Genomic DNA, 15,499 nt, shown 5'->3' on the forward strand with positions numbered 1-15,499 from the left:
AAAATAAATGTTTTATATATTTACAGTACGAAATTTACAAAATATCTTCATGGAACATGATCTTTACTTAATATCCTAATGATTTTTGGCATAAAAGAAAAATCGATAATTTTGACCCATACAATGTATTGTTGGCTATTGCCACAAATATAACAGTGCGACTTGTGACTGGTTTTGTGAACATTTTAATTTCTGGGTGAACTATCCCTTTAATCATGTGGATTTGGTGATGAATAATATTGAAGCAAAACAGGTGGATTATGGAAACATTTTCCTATCATCAGCATGAGCCCCTGCATCCCAACGTCATCACTCGCTCCCAGAACAGCAATCATCACTTCTATGTTTTTCTTTAGGGTGGTTTTATATTTTGCCTTCCTTTCAAAAATGACTGCAAAACATATAACCTTTCCTGCCATCTAAAAAGCCATACTCATTATGTTGGCAGGCACCATATTGGCAGAAATGTGTCTCAAATGCATTTGAAATGACATGACATAGCATTCCAGTAAACTAAAACAACCTTCTCATAAAGAATGTAAATATCATTCAAGCAAGAAAGGTCAAACAAAACTATTCTCTCTATGGCATCAACACAAGGTTTTGATAAGGGCCTTTTGTCAAGGCCAACTTCCTGTAAGAAAAAAACAATGATGACCTTCATGAGCTAAACTTATTTTAAACACAAATCTAATCTAACCCCTAAGACTAAATCTTTTATCAATTTTCTTTGTGGGAAAAAACAGCCATGACTAGAGCAATTTAACAATACAGCTCTCTGTAGTTAGATTACATGCCATCTATGTGATTTTAATTAAATTAGCAATTTATGTCAGCACCTAGCAGACACAATTATGTCCAAAAATACACAGAAAACATCACGACACAAATACATCCTCTGTTTGAAAACCTGACCTTTCCTCAAGTACTGCAGCACAAAACCAGTCCGTTCGAACCCTCAGCTGATAAAGCAAGGCGTTCGTAAACCATCATAATGCATAGTGCATGATTCCCTCTGGACAGTTCAAATGCACAAGCATTTCTGTTTGCAACACTGCCATAAGCTGTTTTTGATGACAACATTAGTTAAAAGATAAATGGATGGACACGCATAGCCATTATGTAAAGCATCAATATTGATTTCTCAAGTGGGTAAGTTCCTATGCTATCAAATATGGTGCATTTGTGCAACAAGAGGCATCTGGCAAACTCTCTGTGTGAAGGCACTGAATCAGCAAATTTCCTCCTGACTCATAGAGCCAGAGGACGGTCATGGGAGCTGGGAGAACAGAAATACAGCATCACCTACCTTGCAGCCTCTGCATCACATTCATAATGTCCTTTGTGGACCGTCCGAAAGGGCTTAGGGAAGCCATGGTCCCTCTCTACAGTCCTGAGCTCCTCTGACACCGGATCACTCATGCAGTCGGCACATTAGACAGAAGATACTGCACTACTTTCTTAAGGGGCATCCCCATCTGCCCCTCCTACAACTCTCTTTCCTCCTCTTGATCTCTCTCGCTCTCGCTCACTCTGATGCAGAAACTCCAGGAACTTGATACGATCCAATAGAAAAGCAGGTTTCATTTAGGTGCCCAACCAGGTAGTCGACCAATCACAAGTCCTCTTCTATCTAGTCAGTGAACCAAGAAGAAAAATGAACAGCATGGGTGTAAAAAGATTTAGATGAATTAACATATAAACTAAGTAGTGTAAATTAAGTTTAAAAAAAACTAAAACATCATTAATTTAATTATGACTAAATCAGTTAAATAAATAAGGTTACACAAACAAAAGTTATTTTTAATATCAGGTAGAAAACTGCACTTTTTACAGTGCAATTGTACTGTATGTACACTGTAGTCATGCTGTACATGCATATGTTTGCACACAGACCAGGTCCCTTTTATATCACATAAATTGCTGTTATTTATTTCATTTTTATCAGTTTGATAATAGTAATAATAATCATCTATGGACTTATTGACTGATTTCTATTATATGGAAAAGAGCTTTAGTTATAGAGCTCATCCATAATTTAAAGTCTTTGCCCACCAGGGATAATTTTCATCTTACACGTTTATTGCACATGAAACGCATCATGGACTTTGCATGAATATCAGCCAAAGTTATGCAAGTAAATAAGTGAAGACAACAGAAACTCAGGAACACAAGATAAATATCAGCACAAGCAGCTTGTCGGAAGTCTAAAAGCACAATCGGTGATTAAACAGGAAATATTATTGCGCAAATCGCCAAGAACACCCGTTCTAATTCATCAGAATACATTTGTTTCATTTGTATAGTAGGCTAGTATGTAGTGTGTGTGTGTGTATTACCGTGAGCAGAAGACGCTTCCTTCCCCTCAGGGCTCTTGAGTCTCATGTGATGATGGTGGTGAAGATCTGTTAGACGGGTTGCTTTGGAAACCTTTAAACAATGTTGCAAGGCCGTGTTACTTCATGTGACCTTTACCGCCACCTATCGATATTAAAGGGAACAATAAAGGGGCGTTTAGACAGAGCGCGTTCTTGCGTTCAAAAGCGTTTGACAGAGTGAAATGAAACAACGCAGAGGAAAGATAGACAGACAGACAGACGGACGGACGGACGGACAGACGGACGGACGGACGGACGGATAGATAGATAGATAGATAGATAGATAGATAGATAGATAGATAGATAGATAGATAGATAGATAGATAGATAGATAGATAGATAGATGGATAGATAGATAGATGGATAGATAGATAGATGGACAGATAGATAGATGGACAGATAGATAGATAGATAGATAGATAGATAGATAGATAGATAGATAGATAGATAGATAGATAGATAGATAGATGGATGGACGATAGATAGATAGATAGATAGATAGATAGATAGATAGATAGATAGATAGATAGATAGATAGATAGACGGACAGACAGACAGACAGACAGACAGACAGACAGACAGATAGATAGATATAGACGGACGGACAGACAGACAGACAGACAGATAGATAGATAGATAGATAGATAGATAGATAGATAGATAGATAGATATGGACGTACGGACAGACAGACAGATGGATGGATGGATGGATGGATGGATGGATGGATGGATGCAAGGGCGTAGATTTGGTTTGAACATTGGGGGGGTTGAAAAATTATTCAGCATATTTTTCATGTGATCATGGTATAAATATTGGGGGGGTTGTAATGCATAGATTTAAATATTGGGGGGGTTATCTCCCCCCTAACCCCCCCACAAACTACGCCCCTGGATGGATGGATAGATAGATTACCACCCAGTCTCTCCATCAAGAGCAATGTAGTTCAATAATGACATCTGCTGGCCATTCCTGTTTTTGCAATAAACTCAGAGCAAGGCTGTCCTGCTATTGTTTTCTAAAAGTTTCCCTTCACTGCAATATTTGTAAAAGCCAGGACACCAGGAGGGAACAGAGACTGGGAATTCGGTTGAATTCAGTTGAATGCATATCATCTTCTTTTTTCTTCTTAGAGGACATGCATTTTTATACACTTAGCAAAAAATTATATAGTTCCTACTTTTAGGTGGGTATTTTTAAGAGTATTATTAATTGGTTCTATGATCATGAAACATACAGTGAGGCCAAAAGGCACAGATACTAAGCCAGTAAGGAAATCCCCTCTGGCAACTGAGACCTTATCACCTGCATGGGCGTCTTCATTTTCCTATGGGAACTGTGTCAAATCAAAGCCATCTCGATAGATGCATTGTTCAGTTTTAGTTTTTTGTTTTTACTTAAGTATTTTTCTTTTATCCTCACTCGATCTCAAAACAACTTTACTGCAAAAGTGGGAAATTTAAAGTGCTGAAAGGTCCACAAAAAGGTGTAAGTTGGTCAATTATAATATAATGGGGTGAAGAAGCCATTGTATTGTATCCACTGAAACGAAGGAAATGATGCAAGAGGAAACAGCTCTGTTCCCCTGGATTTCTGTCCTGAACAGATAAGCCGAGCACTTGCTAATTTTACAAGTAAAGAGGCAGGAAGAATGACGACAATGTTTCCCTTTATGCAAACTTCCCTTTTATTCCCTGAGAAATACAGTGAACAGTCCTTGTGGGCTTGGATTGAGTTTGGCTGCATGCTTCTGCTAACTATTATGGCTTCAAATGAAACTAATGCGATTTGGGAAATACTTAAACCTATAGATTTTGGTAAGAATTGCTGTGCATTTGTTTTACTATCATAGCTTTGCTTAAGCTTATATTTTTATATCAAACTGTGTGCAATTATAAAAATATGCAGTTAAATATTCAGTATGAAAATAGTCCATTGTTCAAAATGATTTTTGATATAACATACTCAAAATTCAATAACCTTTCCATCCAGAGGAGCTCATCCTGGCGTTCTGCTTGTCAATACTGATGGGTCTGCTCATCGGGATCTTGATTTTCCTCCTCCTTACATGGATGTCAAGACGGAGAGCTTCGGTCAGGATCACCAGACGTCAAGACCAGCCATCAGAATCGAAAGGCTCACGTAATCAACGCTGTCACCTCAGACAATACAAGAGTCACGGTTTTGACAAGAACAGTGAATATGCCGGAAGAACGACTTTAAACCTCCACAGACAGACCTCCGTAGACCCCAATGAACTGCTGGGCAGAAGCCCCAGCTTTCTGAACGCCACTTTTCGGCCACCACTAAAAAAGACTAACAAGACTAGTGATGAAACAGAGGATGATAACCAAGCTGCATTAATTCCTAACATCACAGATCCATTTAGCACAGAACCAGCAGAGTCTTTCTGGCTGGGGAAGGGCAGTCTAAGAGGATTTCTACCCAGACAGACTCCACCACCTGCATATGACAGCGTCATTCACATCTTTCAAGAGACCTGTCCCTGACTGCGTGTGACAAGAGACTAAGGATTGCACATAAATCCCAAAACATGAACTCAAGCCTTGCTCTGATTTGAGAAGGGATCTGATTTATCCTATAATGACACTCATTTGACTCGTTATCTTCATAAGAACAGAAACACTTTACGATAAGGTCCTATTAGTTAGTGTTAGTTAGTGCATTCTCAGAAGCAATGTAGGGCGGGACTTCATTTTGTCATGGGTAATTGATTGGATAGATGTGGTTTGCTATTGGTCGATCTCATGTGAGTGACAGGTTGTCCCGCCTTTAGGCCAGTAAACGCATCATCAGAGAAAAGATTTCGCTCCAACAGGGAAGGGAAGTTATTTTGATAAGAATTTATGAGGGAACATGAATTTAAAAAATAATGATGTATATTGTGTATAATAAATACTGCAATTTTCCATTAATAAACCTGTTCCTTTTGATTTCATGGTGACTTTAATGTTAGAGAAAGTAACCTTACTGTAAAGTGTAGCGAGTGTCACCCAGTATACAACATTCTTGGTCAATGTGAAACATAGCTGTCTAAAACTATGCGTACTTTGACATAGACCATGGTACTGAATGATTCCCGTATTCATATAGCCTACCATAGTAAGTACATGGCAAAATACATCTACATACAAAAGTGAAGGAACATTGTATGCTTATTTTTGTCTACTAAAGTAAACCATACACTAGGAACAGCAGAAACAGCAGAGCGCCTCCTGGGAATCTCTTCAATGTGGTATTGTTCTGTCTTTCCTGAGACGAAAGTGAAGTGTCTCTACTGAGTCCTGAGCCTTGTTGCAGACTGCCTGAGTAAAGGAAACAAGTAAAATTACTTTTCACTAATAGAAAACAGAATCAGTACATGCACAACATGGGTTTCAGAAGAAAAGGTTTCAAGAGGTTTGTTGGTAGGCTATAACAAATAAACTTTCAGGACACACTAATTATGAGCTCTGAGGTAAATAGTCTGTGCTACCATTGGCTTACAAATCTGTAAAAGACGTCTGAACAACTATATTTCATTGTCATCTGTCAGGTTGTAGTGACTTTTTATGCATGGATATTGCAAAAACAACAACAACAAAAAACAATTACAAGTAATAACAAAAACACTTTAAGGTCAAACTACCATGAGCTCTGAGGTAAATAGTCTGTGCTTACAAAGTTGGCTTACAAAGTCTGTAAAAGACGTCTGAACACCTATATTGCATTGTCATCTGTCAGGTACTTATGACATGGACTTATGACTTATGCAACTTATGACATGTCTGATAACACTAAGAAAAGACCTGCACCCAGCAAAACACCGACTCCAACACAAACTCCGCATATTGATTAAAAAAAAGTGTTCTCTTACGAGAGTTCTCTCGTACTGCGTTTATCAAAACGCTACGGGAAAAGTCTCTTTTCACGAAACACTGAAGCAAAAATTATCCTTTAATTTTTCATATATGTAAAACGCGTTGCGGCAGCAGCAGACAGCTGAAGCAAGACGGCTTGTCTGCTCATTGGCTGCTCTGCGGCAACTGCATAAGCCTATCGAGCGCAGGCTGATGCAACATCAGACCAATGAGGGCGCTTCGCGCCCTCCTCGCCACTTCCCGCCGAGACGGGCGTGGCTTACCTCTATAAAAGGAGCTCGAGAAGGCTGACTCACTTGATTTTAATCTCTTCAGCGAAGCGCACGCATCGCTGGATCACGGAAGCAGCGTCGTTCGAAGCAAGCACTTCAGCGGGACGAGCCCTCGAAGCCGCTGGCCTACGCCGCCTTCTACAGCCGTACCTGCTGCGCTTTCCGACGCCCATATCCTTTACTGTGCTCTGTTTGTGTGTGTGTGTGAGTGTTCTCGTAGCACTCACCCCCTAAAAGAGCGGCGTCTTTCTAAAGAAAAAATTGTTTCGGTGGCCGCGTCGGGGGAAAAGGATTCCTGTTCTCTCCTCGCTTCAGGCAGCGAGGATTGGGCGAGCTCTGAGGACCTCGCGCCTCCTGCCCGAAAGCCCTCTGTGAGAGCCAACATTGAGACGGAGCTCATGCGAGTACTCGCTTTGGCCGCGGCGAGCCTCGGCCTCGAGTGGTCTGCACCGGAGCCCCCCTCTCGCACCCGGCTCGATGGTAGCTTCCTCCCAGGTGAGCGCAATTCTCCGGAATCTAAGCCCGCTCCTTTTCTTCCTGAGTTACATGAAGAAGTTGCGAAGGCCTGGAACGCGCCCTACTCATCTGTGTCGCCTGCATTCTCCTCACTGGACAAGGCGAATGAACGAGGCTACTTTTCTCTGCCGCCGGTGGAACAGGCTATAGCGACCCATCTGTGCCCGCCCTCTGCTGGACGGCGGACTAAACCGGTGTTACCTTCAAAAGCCTGCCGCATGACGTCGACGCTGCTCGCGCGAATATTCTCCGCCGCTGGGCAAGCCGCGTCAGCGCTACACACCATGGCTACTTTACAGATTTTCCAGGGTGATCTCCTCCGTAAATGGGACGAGGTTGGACCTGATGCTGTCTGTATTGCGGATTTGAGGAGTGCTTCGGACCTCACGCTCCGAGCCACCAAAGCTGCCGCACAAGCCATGGGACGCTGTATGGCTTCCGCCACTGTCGCTGAGAGGCACTTATGGCTGACGCTCACGGAGATGGCCGATTCCGAGCGCATCGCGTTTCTCGACGCCCCGCTGTCTTCCGCTGGCCTCTTTGGTTCCTCTCTCTCCGAGTTCGTGGAGAGATTTACCGAAGCCCAGAAAGCGTCTCAAGCCTTCAAGCACTTCCTACCGAAGCGCTCTGGTTCCGCGGCGGGTCGAGACAAACGGACCCCGCGAACCTCACAGCCTCAGCCCCCGCCTTCGGCCTCCTCTTCGCAGCAGCCTCAACAGCGCAGCTCGAGACCCCGCTCTCGATAGTGCGCCCGGCGCCCCGCGCGCGCGCCGCGACCGAGGATTGTGGTGAAACCAGAGGCCCCGAAGAAGTCCTAGCCCGCCTAGGAAAGCGCAGGTGTGTGAGTCCCGTTGTGGCCGGCCTCCCACCCAAGCGCCTCGCTGTCTCAGCCCCAAGCTTCGCGGCTGTCCCAGCGTTCTCTGCGAAGCGCAAGCCTGTACAAGTGCCCGCTTGCCTGCACTCAAAAGCCGTTTTTACGGCTACCCAGATATGTCTCGAAAAGAGTGTGATTTCTGGTGTCCCGACCACGGCCGATGGTGCTATAAATGTAGTATCGATGCCCACTCCTCTGTGCCCATCCATACACATAAGCACAGCCCTGCACTCAGGGCTCGCGCAAATAAAATCGACTCAGGTCGATTGCGCCCCCCACATAGTAAAAGTGCCCACTACTCAGTGCCCACGAACACTATGTCTATCAGATCACAGGCTCTCTGTAAAAACGAGACCTGTGAGCGCGCGCGCTGCTTACACAAGCAGCGCGCCCCAAGCAGTAAATGTGCCCGCTCCCAGCCCACATCTACTCGCACACATGAGTCCCACGGGGCTCGCGCAGCCCTCCCTCACTCAGTCAAACACTGTTGTAAGGTCGAGGGCGAGCGCTCCGCCCGCTGTATTAAGCGCGCCCCCCGCCTCAAATGCCGCAGGCATAACGCCTATGTTTGTGAGCCCCGTAGCACCTCTGTCGCACGGCGAACAGAGCGCGCTCTGTATCCGGCCCTTAGCCAACCATGCAGATGCATGGGCAGCGCTTCCAGGGGTTTCGGACTGGGTCTTAGGCATTATAAAGCGAGGCTTCTCGCTACAGTTTTATCGACGCCCTCCGCGCTTCACAGCGCGCGTCGAAACTTCGGTACCGCTGAATGTAGCACACCTACTTCGCGCCGAAATATCAAAACTGATAAGCAAAGGGGCGATAGAGCTTGTTCCCCGAGTTCAAAGCGAACAGGGGATATACAGCAGATACTTTCTAGTCCCCAAAAAGGACGGCGGTATCAGACCCATTCTGGATCTAAGACGACTGAACAGAGTATTAGTGAAACGCCGTTTCAAAATGCTCACAACCAGCAAAATTCTCGCGCATGTTCGCCGAGAAGACTGGTTCATGTCGATAGATCTGAAGGACGCGTATTTTCAAATACAGATAGCGTCACATCACAGGCGATTCTTGAGATTCGCCTTCGAGGGTCAGACATACCAGTATACAGTCCTGCCTTTCGGCTTGTCCCTGGCACCTCGTACTTTTACGAAATGCATGGACGCAGCGCTCGCTCCTCTCAGACTCAGAGGCATGCGAGTGCTGAACTATTTGGACGACTGGTTGATCCTAGCCCAATCACGATCTCAGCTCATAGAGCACAGAGCCATTTTACTCGATCACCTCGAGAATCTTGGTATCACGGTCAATTGGGCGAAGAGTTCACTGAACCCCAGCCAAACGATTCCGTTTCTGGGTATAGTTCTGGACTCACAGTCTATGACAGCGCGGCTGTCGCCACAGCGCGTGCTGAACATTCAGCGCGCGGCGATGTCTTTCCGCCGCGGCGCTTTCACCCCGCTCAGAAAATTTCAAAGGATGCTGGGTCTCATGGCCTCAGCATCGTCAGTTCTCCGGCTGGGCTTGCTCCGCATGCGCCCGCTGCAGTTCTGGTTGAAAGCGCGGGTTCCGCGCAGAGCGTGGGTGTCCGGTCATTTACGCCTCAAGGTCGATCAGGACTGTGTCACAGCCCTGGTACCTTGGATGACGAACGACTGGTACCAATCAGGTGTAAGCCTGGGGACTTCCTCGAGGGTGAGGATGGTGTCTACGGACGCATCCACCTCGGGATGGGGAGCGCTGCTCGAGGGCAGACCGTCCTTCGGCCTATGGTCGGAACGGGAAAAGCTCCAACACATAAACTGCCTAGAAATGCTGGCAGTGCACAACGCGCTGACGCGTTTTTGTCCCCACATCAAGGACCAACATGTCATAGTCCGTTCGGACAACATGGCAGTGGTGTCCTACATAAATCGCCAGGGCGGTCTGAATTCCAAACCCCTGTACAGGCTGGCGAAACGCCTCCTGCTATGGGCTCAGCACAACCTACGCTCGCTGAGAGCAGTACATGTGCCCGGGCTGCTGAATGTGGGCCCGGACAGACTGTCCAGGAACAACGTTCCTACAGGCGAATGGTCTCTACACCCACAAACAGTCCGGCTGTTGTGGGAGAGATTCGGCAAAGCGGAGGTGGACCTATTCGCGTCCCGCGAAAACGCTCACTGCCCCGCATTCTTTTCAAAGACCGACAGCGCGCTGTCCCAAAGGTGGCCGCGCTGCCCGCTATACGCTTTTCCCCCCGTCTCCCTCCTGCCTCAGGTGTTGGAACGGGTCAGGAAAACGAAATGCCCAGTGCTGCTTGTAGCACCGTTCTGGAAGAACCAGGCATGGTTCCCAGTTCTGATGCAGTTAGCAGACATCGCTCCATGGCCAGTGCCGTTGAGGAGAGATCTCCTCTCGCAGGCCAGGGGCTCGATCTGGCACCCACACCCGGAACTATGGTCCCTTCATGTGTGGGCGCTCAACGGATACCCGTTGGTCTCGCAGAGGGAGTCATGAATACCATCACGGAGGCTAGAGTGCCATCGACCAGGCGACTCTACGCTTCAAAGTGGTCGGTTTTCTCTGGCTGGTGTACAGCTCGGAGCCTTTCACCCCTCGAATGTGAGGTAACGGAGGTTCTCTCCTTCCTACAAGAGCTGTTGGATAAGGGCAGATCCCCTTCCACGCTCAAAGTGTATGTGGCGGCTATTTCAGCGTTCTCCGGTTCAACGCTGGGTCAGTCACTAGGAAGGAATGATTTAGTCATCCGCTTCCTCAGGGGAGCTAGGAGACTGAATCCACCCAGACCTCCGTCAGTCCCTATGTGGGACCTTTCTACGGTCCTGGCGGCCATGAAAGGTGCCCCTTTCGAGCCTATCCAGTCAATCAGCCTCAAACATTTGTCTTTCAAAACAGTGTTTTTGATGGCTCTCGCTTCAGTGAAGCGCATAGGCGATCTGCACGCGCTCTCCGTGAGCCCGACGTGCTTGGAGTTTGGTGCTAATGACTCTAAAGTCATACTCAAACCTAAGCACGGCTATGTGCCGAAATCCCTCAACACGCCTTTTCGGGCTCAGGTCATTTCCCTGGCTGCCCTGCCGGCGTCGAGTGAGGAAGGGGACTCGAGTTTTCTTTGCCCTGTTAGGGCTTTAAGAACTTATATGTCCCGCTCTGCTGCCTTTAGACAGACAGAGCAGCTCTTTGTCTCGTTCAGCAGACGTTCCAAAGGAACGGCTGTTTCGAAACAAAGTCTATCCAGATGGATAGTTGACGCCATAGCGCAGGCTTATACTGCCAAGGGCATTCAATGCCCGTTGGGAGTCAGAGCGCACTCTACGAGAGGCGTTGCCTCCTCGTGGGCTTGGTCCAGCGGGATTTCCTTACAGGATATATGTACGGCGGCAGGCTGGGCCTCTCCGTCTACATTTATCAGGTTTTATAACCTAGAGGTTCCCGCCTTACAGGCTAAGCTTTTGTCGGTGTAATACTATACCGACTATACTGGGCTGAACTGTGTAAGACCCACGTTTTCCCACATTAGTGCAGGCTCCCTACCCTGGCTATGTGATGTCATATTCGCGTCTGTGGACATGTCTATATAAGGACGGAGGAAACCCCTCCTGTCCTGTAGACTCTCCCTGTGAGGTCATGTTAAGCCTGCGGACGCTACAGTATAGGGAATTAAGGCTTCCCCCCCTTATTCCCTGACTCTGTGTGAGTCTATCTGGTGATTATGCACTGTATGCCTGAAATAGCTTCCGGTGATCAGTGTTTTTATCCCAGCACGCACGGCGTTTTGCAAGGGGTTCCCGTAGCGTTTTGATAAACGCAGTACGAGAGAACTCTCGTAAGAGAACGTACTCGGTTACTAACGTAACCTCGGTTCTCTCTAGAAGAGGGAACGAGTACTGTGTTCCCTTGCCGTGCGTTTGGTTCACTCTGGTTCGCTTCGGCGATCAAAATCAAGTGAGTCAGCCTTCTCGAGCTCCTTTTATAGAGGTAAGCCACGCCCGTCTCGGCGGGAAGTGGCGAGGAGGGCGCGAAGCGCCCTCATTGGTCTGATGTTGCATCAGCCTGCGCTCGATAGGCTTATGCAGTTGCCGCAGAGCAGCCAATGAGCAGACAAGCCGTCTTGCTTCAGCTGTCTGCTGCTGCCGCAACGCGTTTTACATATATGAAAAATTAAAGGATAATTTTTGCTTCAGTGTTTCGTGAAAAGAGACTTTTCCCGTAGCGTTTTGATAAACGCAGTACTCGTTCCCTCTTCTAGAGAGAACCGAGGTTACGTTAGTAACCGAGTACGTTTTTCCTGCTGAAGCTCGTAAGGCCAGACGTGAATTGGATGAACTTCGGGTAAAAAACACGGATCAACATCGGCAGGGCATTTGAATCATGGAGAAACCTTATCTACAAACCTAGAATGTACATTTCCTGAAGAAAATGTGAAGTGGTGCTTGCAGTGGCAAAATTCGGCACGGTTGATAGGGTTCCATACTTATCATAGTACGAGCATGGAGCATTAGTTCAACGTCAAGCTGATAAAAGTAGCCTATTATTATAACGTTGCAGTGGGAGTTTACCTGAGTTTCCAGCATGTTGTGGGATGCTTTGTGTGTTGCGTCTCAGTCTGGCCGGTACCCATGTGCTCGCTCATAAATTCGAGCACGCGTAAGAGCACGCGCTTGTAAACTTATTGGTTGCAATCTGAAACATCACCGCTAGAGGCCGCTGAAAACTACATACAGCTCCTTAAAGGAAGTGTTAAAGAGCAACTTGCAGGTTAGAAGACCCAACAAGTCAATGTATAGAAAAATAATGTAGGAACTAGATTTTCTTTAAAAAAAAATTATAAATATGCTACAGTGGCTTCTGGAGTCGTTTTTGTGAGAAAATTTTATGCCAAACTTTCCATGGTTGCAGTTAGTGTTACTACAGTAAAGCCATGGTGAATGTTGCTGATCTATGGACACTGGATAGTTCGTTCATTCATTGCACAATGTTTATTCCTGGTTTTCACGTCAGCGCTGTTTGATCCGTTAATAACGGAGAAATGTGAATATTTCTCACTAGATCTCGCAGCGATGTTATTACTTCAGTGGCGAATTCTTTATTTACTGGATCTCGCAGTTAGGCTACAGTGTTGCTTGATCAGGCTCGCGCTGCACTGGTCCAAACTGATAAACGGTCCACACAAACACAATAACGAGTAACTGTTAGCTCAGTCCCGAGGTGGGCATGGCATCACGGCACGCTCCGAGTCCCAGTGACTCCGACCTGCCGTCAGACCTTCACCCCGTGGTCGAACCTCAGTTTTCTTCGGGCCGGAGTGCCCTTGGAACGAGTTTCCAGGCATGTTGTTGTATCAACAGATGCCTCCACCACGGGCTGGGGCGCCATGTGCAATGGACATGCTGCCGCGGGCTCCTGGACAGGACCCCAGCGCCTTTGGCATGTCAATTGCCTCGAGTTGTTGGCTGTACGTCTTACCCTGCACCGCTTCCATGCGTTGCTCAGGGGTCAACACGTACTAGTCCGATCGGACAATACCGCGACTGTAGCGTACATCAACCGTCAAGGTGGTCTGCGCTCCCGCCGTATGTCACAACTCGCCCGCCACCTCCTTATATGGAGTCAGAAGCATCTGAGGTCGCTTCGAGCCCTTTATATCCCGGGAGACCTGAACCAGGCGGCCGACGAGCCGTCTCGGCTTCGGCCTCTCGCTGGAGATTGGCGACTCCATCCCCAGACGGTCCAGCTGATCTGGGATCTGTTGCCTCCCACGACTCGTCCCACTGCGGCCTGTTTTATTCCCTGACCGAGGGCACACTCGGCACGGATGCACTGGCGCACAGCTGGCTGCGGGGCCTCCGCAAGTATGCGTTTCCCCCAGTGAGCCTTCTTGCGCAAGATCAGGGAGGACGAGGAGCAGGTAATTTTGGTTGCCCCGTATTGGCCCAACCGCACCTGGTTCCCAGAACTAGTACTCCTCGCGACAGCACCTCCCTGGCTAATTCCTCTGAGGAAGGACCTGCTTTCTCAGGGACGGGGCACCTTATGGCACCCTCGTCCCAATCTTTGGAACCTCCACGTGTGGCTCCTGGACGGGACAAAGCAGGTTTGAGTACCTTACCACCAGCGGTGGTGGCTACCATCACTTCCGCTAGAGCATCGTCCACGAGACATGCCTATGCGTTGAAGTGGAACCTCTTCGTCAACTGGTGTTCTTCTAAAAATCTAGAACCCACGAAATGCCCCATCAGTGTCATGCTTTCCTTCCTGCAAGAAGGGTTGGAGCGAAGGCTGTTTCCCTCCACCCTGAAAGTGTATGTTGCCGCCATTGCCGCACATCACGACGCAGTTGATGGTAAGTCCTTGGGGAAGCACGACCTGATCGTCAGGTTCCTGAGGGGAGCGAGGAGACTGAATCCTCCTCGTCCTCCCCTCGTACCCTCTTGGGACCTCTCAGTGGTTTTAACTGCCCTGCAGAGTGCTCCCTTTGAGCCTCTGCAATCAGTGGAGCTTAAGTTCCTGTCAATGAAGACAGCGCTCCTGGTTGCATTGGCCTCCATCAAGAGGGTAGGGGACCTGCAGGCATTTTCGGTTGACGAAGTGTGCCTGGAATTCGGACCGGCTAACTCTCACGTGATCCTGAGACCCCGGCCTGGATATGTGCCCAAGGTTCCCACCACACCCTTTCGCCAGGTGGTGAACCTGCAAGCGCTGCCCTTGGAGGAGGCAGACCCAGCCTTGGCACTGCTCTGTCCAGTACGCGCCCTCCGTGCTTACGTTGACAGAACGCAGTGTTTCAGGACCTCAGTCCAGCTCTTTGTCTGTCATGGTGGGAAGCTGAAGGGAAAGGCTCTCTCCAAGCAAAGGTTGTCTCACTGGATAGTGGACGCCATTGCTTTGGCTTACCAGCAGCAAGGTCGACCATGCCCCCTTGGTGTGACGGCCCACTCCACTCGGAGTGTGGCATCCTCTTGGGCTCTAGCGCATGGCACCTCGCTAACAGACATCTGCAGAGCTGCAGGCTGGGCGACACCTAACACATTCGTGAGATTCTACAATCTCCGAGTGGAGCCAGTTTCTTCTCATGTACTCGCTTCAACTAGCCGGTGCTAGATTATGCTCAGGTGTCTTCGCTTGCTCGCCATTCCTCTCCACGGACGGGATACGTGCGATATTTTCCTCAGGTGAGCCTAATAAGCCCTGAGTCTCCTCCAGCACTGACGACGTCAACGCCAGAGTTATGCCACCGGCAGCTTTCGCGCTTGGCTAGGTGCCTCCATGTGCATGGTTCCCCCTCTGGGAGACCCCCACATGTGTATTTCCACTGTAAGCCTCTCTGAGCATGTGTCTTTCCCTCGGCAAGCCACCTTGCCACCCCTGGGGTTGAAATATTCCACCTGCAGCTGGACACCCCAGTGATTCTCCATATGCAGCCCCCCGGGGTCATATGTGTATTCCAAGTCCCCCCCTTCGGGCTGGGCATAATTGCATATTTCCACTGAGATATGCTTCCCAGTGTACCTTGGTATTCCTGTGTTAAGTAGGACTCCTTCGTCCGTGCTAGTCTCACGACAGGGAGCTCAGAC

The 15,499-nt window shown here is 47.9% G+C and overlaps 2 protein-coding genes across 10 annotated transcripts in view; one reads left to right on the forward strand and one right to left on the reverse strand.

The window, feature by feature from the left end:
• syne1b (spectrin repeat containing, nuclear envelope 1b) overlaps nucleotides 1-2,459 on the reverse strand; it is a 131,441-nt gene extending 128,982 nt beyond the window's left edge. For 8 of the 9 annotated variants that reach the window (XM_084097596.1, XM_084097593.1, XM_084097592.1 and 5 more), the window contains exons 1-2: nucleotides 2,340-2,452; nucleotides 1,310-1,633 (exon numbers count right to left, since the gene is read on the reverse strand). In XM_084097596.1, the coding sequence (XP_083953722.1) occupies nucleotides 1,310-1,376 (67 nt within the window). In that variant the 5' untranslated portion in view covers nucleotides 1,377-1,633; nucleotides 2,340-2,452. Of the gene's footprint in view, nucleotides 1-1,309; nucleotides 1,634-2,339 lie in introns of all 9 variants that reach the window. The other variant, XM_084097597.1, reaches the window with a different exon arrangement.
• A 1,595-nt stretch (nucleotides 2,460-4,054) lies between these two features.
• myct1b (myc target 1b) lies at nucleotides 4,055-5,329 on the forward strand. Its single transcript, XM_084097662.1, has 2 exons — nucleotides 4,055-4,193; nucleotides 4,369-5,329. Exons 1-2 carry the CDS (start codon nucleotides 4,121-4,123, stop codon nucleotides 4,884-4,886), a joined length of 591 nt encoding a protein of 196 aa, XP_083953788.1. The 5' UTR covers nucleotides 4,055-4,120; the 3' UTR covers nucleotides 4,887-5,329.
• Nucleotides 5,330-15,499: the final 10,170 nt, after the last annotated feature.

Source organism: Abramis brama (assembly GCF_963993115.1).
Source record: "Abramis brama genome assembly, chromosome: 21".
Lineage (NCBI taxonomy): Eukaryota > Metazoa > Chordata > Actinopteri > Cypriniformes > Leuciscidae > Abramis > Abramis brama.